Here is a 14797-nt window from a genome sequence, read left to right as displayed (position 1 = left end):
GGTTGGCATCTATCCTTGAATAGTATGGTCTGTTGCCAATGTCCTTGCTTAGTTCCGTAATAACCACCAGGGTTTGCAATGGCGTGAGACATCATGTTGAATAAAAGGTCTTTAGAGTTTATAGGAAAGCTTTGGTTTGCTCTCTAGCCCGCGGACAGCGACCTACCGCCCAAGCCACAAGGAGGAAGACCGTGAATTGTAAAGAATATAATATAACAAGAGTTGAGAGGTTTCTCATGGGGATTTTGTTCTCTCCGTCCGCACATACCCTTTGATTTTTTCAATCCCTCCCAGACAAGCGGGAGAAGAGGTGAACTGCGTGTTTCGCTCGAGTATGTTGCGCTTCTGCTCTCATCGCAGGTCAAAGTCCTCTTCTTCCTCTCCCAAACTCGTCTTCTCCTTTTTAAAGTCTGCCATCGCCTCGCCGTCCATTTTCCCGTGCACATAGGCTTCGCCAATTACCTTGTACCACTCTTCATCCGCCGACAATCTCAAAATGATTGGTACACTGCAACCATACAGGATGCAGATCAAATCATCCTTCTCGGTCTTCACTGGACAGAGGCCAAAAAGGCCATTGTCACACGCGTCTTCTGCTTCCGATGGCTTCATGTCCGCCGTAAAAAACTTGCGGTTCCAAGTGGTGTTCCGCACTCGAGTCGGATAGACGCGCAGCATGTCGGAATTGCCCTCGAGAAGCTGTCCAATGTTCAGGTCCGTCGTTAAAAGAGTCGGCCATCTCCAGGCATCGCAGACAAGCTCTTTGATACCATGTAGGTGGGATCTGGCCGTCCGAGTCTCTGTCCATTATCAGCGTCCGCCAGAGGGCATCGGGGACGCTTTCGGTGTGGTTTTCGATCCCCCTCCAGCTACCCATCCGCAGAAACTCTCGAAGAATGAGACCTGCCGTCCTCCGCGATGTCCCCTCAACCCGAGCCAACACGAACCCCTTTACCACAAGAGACGATGTTAGAACAGAATCTGTCAGAGATGCATTTGTCTCCGGACCGACGCCATTGGGCAGGTCCAAGTTATTTTTACCAAATTTGAATTTGACAACTGATTCCTTGCCGCCAGAGGCTTTGTATCGCGGTTGACCAAACGGTCCAACCAGGTTGTCCCCATTCTTGCGGCCGCCGTATACTTGCTCCGGCTCACCAAACTCGGAATCCGATAATAGGGGAATCCAAGACGGCAGTTGTATATTTTCCTGCTTGTCGGTTTTGTTCTTGACGGGCATTGTCCAGTGACGGCAGATGATGTCAAGAGACTTGGATGAACTCCATGGCAAGGTCGCTGTTGCCTGCGCTGTCGGCCTCGCCCAGCCAGATGCATACGTTCTCAGCGCTGCGGTATATGTCGACCATTCTGCGGAGCTGGTCCGTCTTCTCATTCATGTCCCCCTGGTTGATACACATGACATCGACCCACAAGGCAATTGGGGTGTCCGTTCTCCGGAGTCGAAGCAACGCGCGAAAGAGATTGTTCCGAATCGGAACCTGCGTGGCAAACTTGCTAGTAGATCCCCAGTTGTCCTTGTCCAACCTGTCGGCTGTGGGTTGATGTCCTCTTCCTGGGTCCCTTCGTCTTCGAGGCCAATTGGCAACCACAACTCCCGCTTCGTCTCGTCAAGTTGCACCCGTAGCTTTTCAAGCAGGACATGTCGTCTTTTTCGCTGACTCTGACCGTGGATTGGCTCGCGGTTCAGGGCCTCAAGCTCCCCCGTAATCTGCTTTCTTAGATCCTTTTGCTCTTGCTTGAGCTCAAGCAGCTTGTCTTCCTGTTTCTGGACTTTAACTAAAAGGCAGCTCTCCCGTTTTTCAGATGTTTTGTGGCCGGGCTCTCTGAACGCTAGAGGATCGAGCCTCACACTTGCCTTTAAAGGCAGCGTGGGTAGGCCTACATCCTTCTGTAAAAGACTTGACATCCTGCGGAAGCTGGGCTTGACTCTCCTGGCGGGATTTGGCGAGGAAATGGCAAAGTCTGTTGCAAATCCTCTCAAATCGGCCAAGCTTGAATCAAGTCCGTCATTTACGACCATGCGGGCGTATCCAAAGTGTCTAACCCGGGTGGCTGGCAACAGGTGTAATAAAACCACAATCTTTGTTGTCAACTACCATAAGACTTGGAGAGGGTTAAAGGTAGTCCAGATGCAGAACAGAAAGGCCTCAGGTATAGATAGGGGGTTTTAGCACACAGGTCGAGTAGGTGAAGCAGATCGGCGCAGCGTTCAAGGGCCGTTGTCAATCCAGCTGTCTGGTTGCTTCCTGTCAATTCAGTTGGAAACTTGGTCCTCGCTCTAATGCTTGTGTCTTCTATCGGGTTTCTGCTCTTGTACGGAGTGGTTGCCCGGGTAGGCCGTGGAGACCTGATTGATCAACTTCAACATCACATTTCCACCAGGACACGTCAGACGATCCGTGTATTTCCTACCCTTTGGCTTACGTTTGTCTCATTGCCCATGGCTGATCCGCCAATAATGTCGCAGAGTACATCACCGAGAGAAGCAGTAGTGGTGGCACCGAATACCACAAGTCCCATCAAGACATTGTCAATCTCAGCTGCGCAAGCCACACCTAGGGTCCGCTAATTATTTCCTGTTTACGTCCTGACTGACAGCCTATCCGGTAGCCGACGCATGTTGGCGGGACTACTGCACCCCAGAACCAGCGTAGCGGATAGATTCGGAATTTCGGATGCGGTTGGAATTCTTGGCGCATCCCAAGGTGCCTTGATAAAAGCGGGCATGTTTTCCATCGGGCAGTCTTGATGGTTTGATGTAGCAGATGGCAAACGGACTACTCCGTACATCCAAGACATAATCTAAGGAGAGTCGTTGGAATACGGAAACGCACTTGACATGTTTTGCTGGCGAGGGACGAGGGGCAGCAACAACATGTTCTCAGCAGCAGGTCGTCTTGACACCCATTTGTGGCATCACTTGGCTTTCTAGTGTCGTTTCGTTCATGATTGGCTCCTGGCTTGTTGCATATTTGTGACGGCCCCCAAGTCACCCTGATGGACAACGGCGAGGCTGAGGATTTCGGCAGTTAAAGTGGCCCTTGACTTACGTGCCGTGCCGCACCGATCCCTGTTGTAAGCAAGTCATCACGTACGGGAGTAGCGCCGAGTCACCTTGCGCCTGCGGTAGGCCAAGCCACGCTGGTAGCAAACCATTTGACAGCAGAGACATTCATCCGCTGTATCAGTGATTGAGACGAGAGTGCTGCTCATAATCCCCGTTGCTGAAATTGAACAACGATAAGCTCGTTCCAAAACGGGCTCGGGTGGCTGGCTGGTCGTGATGGCCGGTCTCGAATCACATCATCACCGACCGGCCAAGGCTCAGAAAGAAACTGGTCGCTCTCAAGTCATGATCAACAGATCGGATGCCGCATCCGTCACAAACCGCCAACGCCATCTTTTGGCTCCAAGTTGGTGCTCACGGGCTTGCTTATGCTGTGGTGCTTCATTTCAGTAGACCTTTCTTTCCATTGCCGTCCCTTGCCACGTGGGCCTCTTTTTTCACGTCACTCGATCACAACCCTCACGTCCAGGGTAGATTTGCAGACATGAAATGTATTTGCCGTGCTTTCGTGTAAGATTTCATCGAGTACATACCTCGGAAGCACCGGTAAAACACACTTGCAGCCAGCTAACGAATTCATTTCGACGTAGAGAAACGGATCCAACGGGTCTAGCACGATAGTTTCGGCTTCGATTCCTGAATTTTCGCTTGAGCTGGCCGGCATTGTTGCCCTTGCCGAGCTCACAACCGTCTCGGAGCGAACCCTGCCAACAGGGGCCTCGTCGATACTCGACACTCTTGTTGTCTGCCTGGGCTGCACCGAGAACATTGGGCGCAGGAATTAAACAAGGGAGAGTATCCCGCCACTGCAAACCTGGTCAGCGACAATGTGTTTCGAGTCGAGAATCCGGAAACAGTCTACTTTCTCCAGCGCGTGGGCCCGACTGGCCACTTGACTGTCATCAAAGTCTCGGCAGAGAAGCCAGAGACGTGGCTGTCCATTCTCTTTCCCATCCACATCGCCACTCCAGTGTCGGCTGCTGCGCACGCGCTTTGCATTGTGCTCACCATAACGACCATTGTACCCATGGGCCTTTGGCAAGATTGGTGGGGGGTCCTTGTCACTGGCATTCTGGTCTTGGGGCGCCTGCTCAACTTTGGGATCCTCAGACGTCGCGCCAGACAGGGCTGGAAAGGAGCCGAGGAGCCAGGGGTCGAGGGTGAACTCATCGTCCTCCTTAGCCAGGACCGCTGGGTCAGAATCAGAGGCGCTGTCGATGACCTGAAGGCGATTACTTCCGGGCAATGGCTGCGTGACGTTGGAAGTCGTCGGCCAGCCCCAACCTTACGACAGGCGGTTGTCCTTGGCCAAGCAGCTTATTGATGAATATGGGGGCAAGTCGAGCTGGGCCATAGAGACGGGCATGGTCAACGAAGAGGACTTGCGTAGCATGAACGACAGCAGAGATGCCACACAGGCAAGCGTTACGTGTCGGGATGTGGCAGATGCCCATGGTGTCGTCCAGGCAGAAGAGGGGGGCGGTCCGGATCCGAAGCCAACAAAACAGGCGACGTTGGGGGAAGTCATCATGTAAGTGGAAAGGTCTTTGCGCATTCGAATCAGGCCCATCCGTAAATGATTGGCAGCTCATGGAGCATGTGAGGTATCGTGGCAGAGCAGAGAGCCATGGATACGATGTGACGTTGAGTAGCAACGTTGAACGGATCAATTCAGCTAGGCAAAGAAAGGTTGAGTTGTGGCTCACGTGACGTAGGTCCCAACGGAACACTACGACGTTGACATTTTCATTCGTACTCGCTTCAGACTATGACTTTCATGCTGAAAATGCTAGTCTTTTGATTTATCCAAGTTTCACAGGGCGAATGAAAAGGAAAAGTTGGCCTAGTTTGAACAGATGAAGAGTTGAAGACTTTCAATTCAACGACTCCACTAGACAAGGTTACGTCGTCGTAAAAGAAAGCAATCGTCATCAACAATACTCAATACGTCCAGAGTTCTATCTTGTCTCTTTATCAAAAATCACCACCCTTAAAATGATGATTCTTCTCCGTTCACAGACCAAATATCCCAATCAATGGCTTCATTTCGTGTGTCCCGCAGCCAGTGATGATTGTATTGGATCAACTAAGCACACGGCAAGTCAATTTTCGAATGGGAGGCTTCACGCATCCGTGTTATCCAGTGCCTATATATCTTGGTCGAGCATTGAAAATTACTCCGCGATTCCGATCCGCGCAACGTCAGCACGCCAGATTAGCTGAGGGATTTGTGCTTCTGTAGCTGTTGCTGACGACTCCGGACACAGCACGTTATTCCCTTGGAGGCGAGGCGGCCCAGATAGCTCCGCGATGGATCGGCAAGGCCATTTTAGACATGTCGCTAGTATTGAGGAGGCAACAACGGGCTCAGATATGTGTAGCTGTCAGACGGGCAATGTACACGCCGGAAATGGACACTCTTCCATGGAATTAGTTAACGGGATAAGGCGAGATGTAATAGTTTCGGTCACATACAGCTACGCTACATCAAAGTGAACCAAATATTGCTAGAGGAGTAGACAGTGAGGACCCTGGTCAACATCAGACAGGGTGGAACAAAGTTCATCGGTGAGCAATTGAATACGAAACCTCAAGGCTATGGCAGCAGCGGCCGACAATATCCTAGGCAGCTCAACGCAGCATTTTCTTGCCGGGTGAACGAGGGCCCTGGTTCATCAACCTCGGGCTCGCCGAGAAAGGTCATCTTGGTCCTTGGGTCTATTAGGCGCTTGGGCACCGTACACATTAAAAAGGGTGCTTGGACGGAATCATCTCTATTGTGGCAAATGCCAACGTTTCGTCATACAGTTGTACCCAACCTCAACTCTCATGTCTAGATTGTTCCAGTCCAGTAAATGGTTGGCTTGATTCCGCAAAGCTTCCACTCGCCGTCGACCTTTTTGTACTTGATATAAATCACAGCATGACCATGACCCTTGGCTTCAACTGTAGCCTTGGTGCTGTCTGTATATCTTTGATGCGCAGCGCGGATCTGGTGCGCCCCTTGAACCACCGTTTCGGATATCCAGTTGCACTTGGAGGCCCCAATAAGGTGCTGGGCACAATTAGGGAACTACCAAGCATATTCTCACCGCTTGCAAATGCAATAAAGTCGTCCGCGGCCATTGACTCATTTTTCGGGGCAGAAAGGAACGGGTAGTCAACCTGGCCCACGTTGTTAGCTCTTTAGTAACATGATCATGCAAATTGCCACATACATCGATTATTGGTGCTATAATTTGTCTCAGTTGATCCCAGTTCTGTTCGATTAGCACCTTCTTGAAAATTACAACATGAAAACTAAATTGACTATTGGCAAGAGAGCATACCTTTGTACCATAGCTATCTGCCCAATCGAATGTAATGGCAGAAAGATCTAATGCGTCTAAGGGAGAGCAAAAGTCAAAAGGTACTCCACACTTACATGGGGGCGAATAAATTCACCTTCGGGGGCAACCTTGGTTGGTATCATACTTCGGCATAATGTGCTGTTGGACACAATGCGGTGACTTGATTCCTTGGGATAATAAACAGCAACTAAATATAATGACAGACACAAAAGGGGTTCAAGACGTCTTGAATAGTCAGCCAACTAGTGTAAAACCTACAGTTATCCCAAACTAAAATTGAAAGAATCGATAGGTCAACTGCCACTAGACGGGAAATACTGTGATAAATGACAAATTCACAAATAAATTAGTAATTAGTATCAATGGCAGATTTCAAATCAAGCACGCGGACTTGTCCGTTACGTCATACTGCGCTACCAAACCTTTGAATTCCCATTATGTATCCCGCGCCGAACGCGGCTAATTCACCAAACACGACCGACTCGTTCATGTTGAAAGACAACCTGGCATTCACAGGCTGGCTTCTACTTGATCTTTTCAGTCGGCTTCGGGTTTCTCTTGTTGGAAAATATTCAAGCTGTGAGGGCTCCCGATACGCATGATGTTGCTTGACGAACCGGCTTAATGAATTGGCACTCACGACGCCAAATTGAAAGACAATCGGATCCATGTCAAATCCACTACCAATTCGCAGAGAAACGAAGCTACAACAATACCAACAAGCAGCCCCAGCTTGTTCTCAGCGAATACTATTAGCCAAACATCTCTGACATCGTCAGCTTTGTTCACCTCATCTCCAATTTCGAATCCCTCAGCAACGGTTTCTGGCTTGCAGCTACTTGTCCTCTATTAATCCCCAGGTCAACACGAAACCGCGCCTTGCTAGACAATGCTCCGCCGGCAAGTCTTCTCACCGACTGCATGTCAATCATTGTGCGAGGCCCAGACAATGACGCACCGTACTGCTGCCCGACGGCTTCTCCCCAGTCTTGGTCAACAGCATTCACTGCGTGAGGCGTATCGATGAATTTATTTATCAATCAAGTACCATGGCGACGGGTGCGCTGCCACTACCCTGGCGGGATTTCTGCGCAAAACGTCTGGATAAACTGAAACAAAACGGTCGAGAGCGTTGTGATGGCACTGCCGGCGATCTTGGGGTTATGTTAAAGGTCTACTGGAGAGTCAAAGTCAAATGCTGACAAGAGTCACGCAGGAAATGCGGAAATGCCCGGCGTGTCCCCAATCAAGTTTGTTTGCTGCACTTGAACGAGACGCAGAACTTGGGTGGTCATGTTTAGACGCTCTGACGGATGGTGCTTGCGTGTTGGCCCCGGGGCGAAAGGATCATGGCGCCGCACAAAGGCGCATTGCTTGGCGACCAGGTCTGAGAGTAACGTCTGTTTTATTACAAGTTCGCCGCGGGATTGTCTCTCTTCTCATGTTTGGTTGATTCCTGCTCCTTCATACGATAGTTTACGACTGAACAATTTCGCCCCTATCGTGCCTTGTCAATGTCATCTTGAACATCTCCAATCAATCTACGGATACAATAGGGGCCCAGACTTTTGGATGGATCGCTTGTGCTACGCCCTTGCCAGTTGCTATACGTAAACCAATGATCAAGGTTGGCATGGCCGTGGTTGTGGTTTAGGGCGGGGATTAACTCCCGGGGTTGGTAGGACAGTACAGCAAAATTGCTCCTCCGGACAGAAGTGGTGGTATGCAGTTGGGGGACTTTTCTGGTTACGCTTGGCTTCTTCAACGCTGATGCTTGGAGTTGTGTCTGGAGTTGTGTCTGTGTGGTACTGATGCTAGGCACGATGATTTTTAAGGAGATGCGTGGTCGGCTCCAGTGCGATTGTTGGGGCCATGGGAGAGAAGAGAGCCAAGGGCTTCACACTTGTAAGCTGGATATCGGGGGTGTGCGTCATGGGCGCTATTGCTGGATCTTTTCGTTCCATGACTTGGTTGTCAAACTCGATAACCGCTCTGACAGTGATGGAGTCCAAAGGTCATTCCTCTGCTTCAAGGGTCTCGGACACTACCAAGTGAACCCCAATGGGTGTGATTTGAGGATTCGAATGGTACTCAGGCATGATGTCCTGGCGAGGAGTAACAAGCTCAGCATGGCTAAATAGAATTTCTTCTTGGTGCGCTCAATATGGTTGTCCGCTGAAATGGCCATCGTCAGCCATTGTCTGAGCCATTTTCTCTGTTCTCTGCTCTTCAAATTCGATTCTGGCCTCGGTTTGTTGTCCGTTGATATAGAGTCTTTGTATTGTCCAACCAAGATGGCTGTTATCGAGAAACATTGGTTGTAGCCTCTGCACCTTGTTGCACCATGTCAAATGTCTGGTTGGTCCGATGTTGACTTAGTCAGCGCTAATCTCCACTTCAATCTTGGATCACATTTCCTCACGGGGCCCAAACTTTGATCGTCAAGGCATCTGTTATCATCAGTCTGGTCCATGGCAGATGCCTCTGTCCCGTCCAGCAGGCAGCTAAACTCGGAAAACACTCAATGTCAGTGGACGACAAGGTATCAAATCAGCGGCACCTACATCGTTAGACGCGACCGCCGTAGCAGCCTGTCACGCGATTTCACGACGACAGTATCAACAGCTAAAAAGAAAAGTATTCTCTCGGGCAAAACTCGAGTTTCAGATGTGAATCTACGGTTGGATAATGTTGGCGACCAAGGTACCATCTAGTTTATGACTCAGGCGGATGAACTTACTAGTCAACGTACCGAGATCCACAACATCGACACCATGAGCCTAACAGAAGACAATCTTCGAAAGCATAACATGCCGCCTCTTTCGCAGCCCTCCCCCGTCGCCCGCCCGCCCGCCGAGGAGATCAAGTGGACAAAATCGTGGATTCTTGCCATGTTGCGTGCCTTGCGGCGCATGGGCCGCGATGGGGAGAAGCTGATTGAATGCGCCGACGTGGCTATTGACTGTAGCAATGGACGAGAAGAAATCATTTATAGGGGCCATGAGCAACATGATCCCGACGATCCAATTTTTTGGGAGACATTACATGATGACTTGTATTCCAAATATCTACCGGTGAACGAAGCCCACAATCGCGCCAGGTATGGGCCACCATCTGCCTTCTTCATCAACTGGGAAGAACAGGCCAAGCAAGACGAGCTTGATGACTACATCGACTCTTATGATAACAAAATGGAGCGTTGGTTTTCAGAGTGTAAATCTCACAGCATGCGCAACCGGATCTCCAATTGCCTAACTCGAGTACTAGTGCCAGTAACAATAAATACTCCAAAGCGAGATCGCACCCAAGTTGACGCCGACTCCCCGGGTGCGCCATACACGAAATACACCAAACGCCGCCGCAACACCCGTACCAGACAGGAAACAAAGAAAAAGGCACGGCCACCGCCCGGCCCGGAATCGACATCACAAAACACAAGTCTAGCAGTAGCACCAATTGCGCCCGGCCGCACAAGATCGCGCACGAAAAGACGAGGCCGAGCTCCACGATGTGTATCAACCAATCAACTTGGAATGTTGGGGGGGAGCCAGGCTCCGGGAAAAGCTCCATCACAACGCTTGCCGAGGCGAAATCATAAATACTTGAATAAAAACTGTGCCGAGCCCATCCAGCCCGTGACTTTCCGAAGAAGCAGGAGGCTGCAGCAGAAGGACCCTGAGATGGATATGATGCCTTACTAAGGATTCTGTCAATTGCGCCATGGAGCATCCACAGACTCTGTCTGCTGGTAACAGCCAGTGCATTGGCCAACGATGCAAGATCTACATAAAAGTACGCTATGCTTGCTTCCCTTACCGCGAGGACCATAGTTTTTAAAGCTTCGGTGATGCAGTGGAAGACGGACAAGTTCAACCCAGGGCCTTCCGCGCGGCCCTGCGCCGAGCACGGAGTTCCCGATCCGATGGGCGGTCGGTAGGGCCCATGGATTGATGTGATGGTTGAACGGGAACAATTTGCTCCTCTGGACTAGACTGCAATCTATGAGAAGATTGCTGCTGTTGAAGTTGGCAACGGTCTGTGTGAGCCGACGATGGTATGCTTGACTAATCCCATCTTTTCCCGACGCTACTTCAACAATACATACCATGGAGTCAGTAGCAGCAATGGCTGCTATTGCGGTAGGTGTTATTTCTGTGTTGAATGATGGTGTACCCGGAGCCGTGTCGGGCATGCTATTGTCCTGGGGCGATGTGACGCTATTCCCGACCTTGGGTGCCTCGTGAGGCGAGGAGAAGGACGAACGAATTAGGTTTCCATTTTCCAAGGCTGGCAAGCTATCGTTTGCGTCATTTTCTTGTTCTGCAAACCCCACTCCGGAGTAGCTGCCGTGCTGGCCATCGCAAGCGGGGATCGGGCAAAGTCATGTTCTCAATGTACTGGCAAATGTGCCAGCGCTTTTCCCCGATTGAGAACTGAAGCTGAACATTGTGGAGGCCGTGATGGCCGATTTCGATTCCAGAGAAGAGCTCCATGCCCATGACACCAAGGGCCCAAATATCAGATTCACGGCCGCAAATGCCGCGTTCCATAACCTCGGGCGCCAAATAATTCTTGTCGTACGTACGCAAAAACTCTGCGTCAGACGTAGTGTCAACGGCGACTTTGATGTGTATGGGGTTTCGCCTCTGCACAATAACAGTGTCTAGTCGAAGACCTCGACACGCAGTGCGTCTTCCATGCAGGTAGCACAGAGCATCTAGGGCCTGCTTCGCAAATTTTTTGTACTCTAGCACGCTGAGGATATGGTTTACGTGATTCTGACGGAGACTAGGCTCTTGTATATACTCCAGAGAAATCTCTGGGAGAGTGGCATACTCGTTCAAGGAATACAGCTTAACGATATGGTGCTGTCAGATCAAAATTAGATTCAAAGTCGTTTCATTAGCCAAGAGCGCCCGGCAAGGTACTTGCATGATGGCATTTGCGAAGGAGGACGACAACCTCCTTCTTTATATCCTCGATGCTCTGGTATTCTTTGGCCACTTAAGTAAAATGTGTAGACTTGTTCAAGACGCGATAAAGCCGGCATCTGCCGCTGCCGGCACCAGAGTAACCATCAAGGGGATGGTATTCCAAGGACCGTTGGGTCGAGGAGGGCCCGGCGCTCAGTGCAAGGCCTCTGAGAGGGGCAACTTGGTTGGAGAAGTCGTCGTAGTGTTTTGACCACGCCTTGATGAAGTCCCCGTAGTGGTGTGAATGGTTGACGGCGACCAAATTAATGCCCAGAGAGTGAATTTGAATCCCTGCGCTCTTTTCTTTTCCGTCGAGGCTTTGGCCCTGGAATGCTCGCCGACGCCTAACACCCACATAGCCATCCGAATCGAGCTGTATCAGAGTACGGCGTTTGGATAGGACCTTGATCTCGAATGATTCTGGTTCTTGCTTCATCTGTACGGCAAAATGCCGATCCTCTATGCCTGTTTTATCGTCCCTGTCCAGAGAAACGTCGCAATCCACGCCAGTGCCAAATACGACGCCGCAGCTGTGATTCTTGGCCAAGTATTGCATATCGATACGCAAATGAGGTTGCTTGACAGCTCGGTAAGCTTGCGGAGTGGCTTCTCGCGGCCCAGAATCGCCCTCGGATGCTGGGTCAAACTCATCGGTAGTGAAGCTGAGAGGCTCGTCGACCACGGCGGATGGCTTGTTGTGCTCACTGTCAAGAAGTCTTTCATCAGTCACGTAGATCTCAAGCAGGTGCGTGATGTCGGGGGCCGTTTTGTAAACAGATTTCGACAAAATGTTGATGTGACAAGACTGGGCAAATGAGCGGACGTATCGCCTGCCGCAGAGCGCCAGAGCCGCCGAGCGATTTATCGAGAGCATGATTGTATCCAATCGGGCGCAGTCCCGGCCGATTGACTGCTGATAGCCGCCTGCTTCCGGCGGCTAGCTGAACATTGAAACGCCTGCCTTGGACTCGGCATCCAGCCAGCTGCTTCTTCACACTATCAATTGAGTGAGTCTTGGCGGCCCGATGCGCATTGCTCGTTATCGACATGCCGTGCGATTTGAACCGTTGATACTTTGCTGGCCCAAATGCAGCACGCCCATGTTGGTCGTGCAAGTCGCAACACCACAGCACAACTCAAGCCTCAATAGAAATGCAGGTCTCAACCTGGCACTAAATTAACCATATAATCAAGGTTCAATTACTAGAAAGCCACGCCAAGAAGTGATCAAGTCGAATGTTGGGATTCGCGTGGTATAATGGTAAATTGACTCGCTTAGCATCACAATCTTCGCGGGAAGCTATAGAAAAGGAATGAAGGCCCCAAACTCTAATTACCGCATGGCACAAATTTCCTGAAAATGATGTGGGGTTTTTGAAGCCTATTTCCATCCCGGAATCAGCTACCGAGTCACCATTCCCCAGCGCGGAGCAGTGTCCATCTTCAAAGGCAGCAGCCCAGGTCGTGGGCACCTTCTTTCGTGCTCAACACCTTGGTGGAAGTTCGTTTACGCTGCAAAGTCCGTCGTAGCCAAGTTCTCTGCTACCAGCACCCCGGCCCTCGCAACAGTCCACCATGGCCCCAATATTGACGCCGTTGCCACCACAAAGATTATTGGATATGCAGATGTGAGAGCTCTCTTCAAAGTGTTGCTGGCCGCCTACTGCCGCGCAACAATCCTTTGTTACTCGATAGTCAATGCAGCCCTGGGCCTTGTCCAGACAGACTTCGGCATACCCAGCCATGGTGCCCTTGAGGGACACTAGTGCGATGGCTATAATTGAGGTCTGCATTGCGATAACTACCTTGTTGGTTAATACAAAAGGACTTGAAAGGTTATCAAAGATTCTTACAGTGTGTCTTTCTCGATAGACGAGGTAATTGATGGTCATTCGAATATTGGGAAAACTGGCTGTTGAGTGAGCGAGTTTGCGTTTAGAATCTCAAGAGGCAGCTTCCCTAGTTATGTTTCGAACGTCCACGGAGAGTCTCGGCATCTAATTGTCACCAGTCGACTCTGTGTCTGTGTGTCTGTGTAGTTGACCATTCACAAATACGGCCCGTCCTTGCTTTTGCACCCGTAGACGTAATGCTTTCCAGTGCGAATAGCATCAAGACAATACACATCATGCCTCATGCATGCAGGTTTCAGTTGTGTCGTCGGGAAGTGCTCATTGGAGAATGCTCGACATTTCTGGTTGGGGCTCAGAGTGGCCAGGGCTCTTGCATGGTTTTTCCAGGAAGCCACCAGCCCTCGTATATAAAGATGGTATGTGATGCTGTCAGATGGCGGCCCGAGCACAAAGACCGTCGGCCCATGGGTCGCTGCATGCAAGCAATAATTAGTAGACCGTTGGGCGTAGTCAACCAACACTGCCCTGCTTCACCCGGCTATGTGAAAGTGTACCGAGAATTAACGTGGCTTTTCAACCAGGATTCTTATGAGTCTTTGGCACTGCATTGCAAAATAGGTACGCGTCGCCGCATGGTTTAAAAGACCAAAGTTCCTGATACCACGCAACACTTTGGCAGCGCAACAAGTGTCTTCCGCGGCTTGACCACCCACCAATTTGATAAAGCAGCAAGCCTGACGACCGATCACAATGTGCGACGCCAACACTTGCGCACCTTGGCAACTGTAGTCATAATCTGTACTACCAAACGATTTTGATGCCCTTTCATGCACCCACTCGAAGCGGTGCCGGGAGCACGTCCGCTTTTGCATTCTTCCAACAAGTCGGACTTGATGGGGAAAGTCTCAGTCGTACAATACTTGCGAGGCCAAGCCAAGAAACATGCCTAATCCATGTATCGTGTTGAAGCAACACAGCCGACGAGTGGTGGCGCTGCTGTGGGCTTGACTCGAGGTTGGCCGGTTGGAACGAGCTATTACAATTGTGATATTTTGAACAAAATAAAGGGCTTCAACGGCGCAAGAAAAGGCCGAGGCCTCGTTGTAAGGTCTGCGTTCCCCCCCCACAGAGGCCATGCCTTGGTGCCGTTGTACGATCTAAGCTCCTCGACGACCAACTGAAATGTGACAGTCCGTGAGTAGATGTCGGGCCTACACAGTAATGCCGAAGCCAAGGCCGGCCGGGTCACTCGACGGGGAATCTGTCGACTAGGGGCCGATGTGCCATGGTGATCTCATCAACTGCGGAATGGACCAGCACCGTCATGACTTGGCGTGCTTGAACCTTTTGTTCCAACATTGGTCCTATCCGTGCTCCTATTCTTTCGCCACTGCATAGACCCTCCATGGCGAACCACATCACGGAGCCGCTTAATCAACTCTCGCGCGAGCCTTGGTACGGGCGCGGCAATGTGACGCTTCGCATGCCTTGTTCGATAATGTGGTCACTCTGTCGCAAACTGCTCTTCGTGCT

General features: G+C 50.7%; 9 protein-coding genes across 9 annotated transcripts; 1 reads left to right on the top strand and 8 right to left on the bottom strand.

The window, feature by feature from the left end:
* Nucleotides 1-580: 580 nt before the first annotated feature.
* On the bottom strand, nt 581-1240 carry J3458_022084 (uncharacterized protein; the record flags this gene model as incomplete). Its single annotated transcript, XM_066122920.1, has 1 exon — nt 581-1240. One exon carries the CDS (start codon nt 1238-1240, stop codon nt 581-583), a length of 660 nt encoding a protein of 219 aa, XP_065972142.1.
* Nucleotides 1241-1262: 22 nt separating this feature from the next.
* Nucleotides 1263-2041, bottom strand: J3458_022083 (uncharacterized protein; the record flags this gene model as incomplete). The annotated part of the gene is made up of 2 exons (XM_066122919.1): nt 1263-1552; nt 1687-2041. The coding sequence occupies 2 exons, from the start codon at nt 2039-2041 to the stop codon at nt 1263-1265; spliced, it is 645 nt and encodes a 214-aa protein (XP_065972141.1).
* A 1489-nt stretch (nt 2042-3530) lies between these two features.
* J3458_022082 (uncharacterized protein) lies at nt 3531-3857 on the bottom strand (the record flags this gene model as incomplete). The annotated part of the gene is made up of 1 exon (XM_066122918.1): nt 3531-3857. One exon carries the CDS (start codon nt 3855-3857, stop codon nt 3531-3533), a length of 327 nt encoding a protein of 108 aa, XP_065972140.1.
* A 12-nt stretch (nt 3858-3869) lies between these two features.
* Nucleotides 3870-4542, bottom strand: J3458_022081 (uncharacterized protein; the record flags this gene model as incomplete). Its single annotated transcript, XM_066122917.1, has 2 exons — nt 3870-4310; nt 4378-4542. The coding sequence occupies 2 exons, from the start codon at nt 4540-4542 to the stop codon at nt 3870-3872; spliced, it is 606 nt and encodes a 201-aa protein (XP_065972139.1).
* Nucleotides 4543-5921: 1379 nt separating this feature from the next.
* Nucleotides 5922-6214, bottom strand: ARP1_9 (centractin- actin- protein of the dynactin complex; the record flags this gene model as incomplete). Its single annotated transcript, XM_066122916.1, has 2 exons — nt 5922-6091; nt 6181-6214. The coding sequence occupies 2 exons, from the start codon at nt 6212-6214 to the stop codon at nt 5922-5924; spliced, it is 204 nt and encodes a 67-aa protein (XP_065972138.1).
* Nucleotides 6215-9155: 2941 nt separating this feature from the next.
* Nucleotides 9156-10139, top strand: J3458_022079 (uncharacterized protein; the record flags this gene model as incomplete). The annotated part of the gene is made up of 2 exons (XM_066122915.1): nt 9156-9651; nt 9706-10139. The coding sequence occupies 2 exons, from the start codon at nt 9156-9158 to the stop codon at nt 10137-10139; spliced, it is 930 nt and encodes a 309-aa protein (XP_065972137.1).
* Nucleotides 10140-10307: 168 nt separating this feature from the next.
* Nucleotides 10308-11372, bottom strand: J3458_022078 (uncharacterized protein; the record flags this gene model as incomplete). The annotated part of the gene is given in 4 exon segments (XM_066122914.1): nt 10308-10430; nt 10544-10758; nt 10772-11306; nt 11367-11372. The coding sequence occupies 4 exon segments, from the start codon at nt 11370-11372 to the stop codon at nt 10308-10310; spliced, it is 879 nt and encodes a 292-aa protein (XP_065972136.1).
* Nucleotides 11373-11442: 70 nt separating this feature from the next.
* On the bottom strand, nt 11443-12285 carry J3458_022077 (uncharacterized protein; the record flags this gene model as incomplete). The annotated part of the gene is made up of 1 exon (XM_066122913.1): nt 11443-12285. One exon carries the CDS (start codon nt 12283-12285, stop codon nt 11443-11445), a length of 843 nt encoding a protein of 280 aa, XP_065972135.1.
* A 468-nt stretch (nt 12286-12753) lies between these two features.
* J3458_022076 (uncharacterized protein) lies at nt 12754-13413 on the bottom strand. The gene is made up of 2 exons (XM_066122912.1): nt 13265-13413; nt 12754-13212 (listed from the first exon to the last, which is right to left on the bottom strand). Exon 2 carries the CDS (start codon nt 13202-13204, stop codon nt 12896-12898), a length of 309 nt encoding a protein of 102 aa, XP_065972134.1. The 5' UTR covers nt 13205-13212; nt 13265-13413; the 3' UTR covers nt 12754-12895.
* Between the last annotated feature and the right edge of the window lie 1384 nt (nt 13414-14797).

This window comes from Metarhizium acridum (assembly GCF_019434415.1).
Source record: "Metarhizium acridum strain ARSEF 324 chromosome Unknown scaffold_587, whole genome shotgun sequence".
NCBI lineage: Eukaryota > Fungi > Ascomycota > Sordariomycetes > Hypocreales > Clavicipitaceae > Metarhizium > Metarhizium acridum.
The sequence above is the reverse complement of the archived record's forward strand: the minus strand, read 5'-3'. Positions and strand labels throughout refer to the sequence as shown.

Excerpts from the sequence above, each read along its gene's own strand:
- J3458_022076 (XM_066122912.1), bottom strand. The coding sequence starts at position 13,204 with ATGCAGACCTCAATTATAGCCATCGCACTAGTGTCCCTCAAGGGCACC.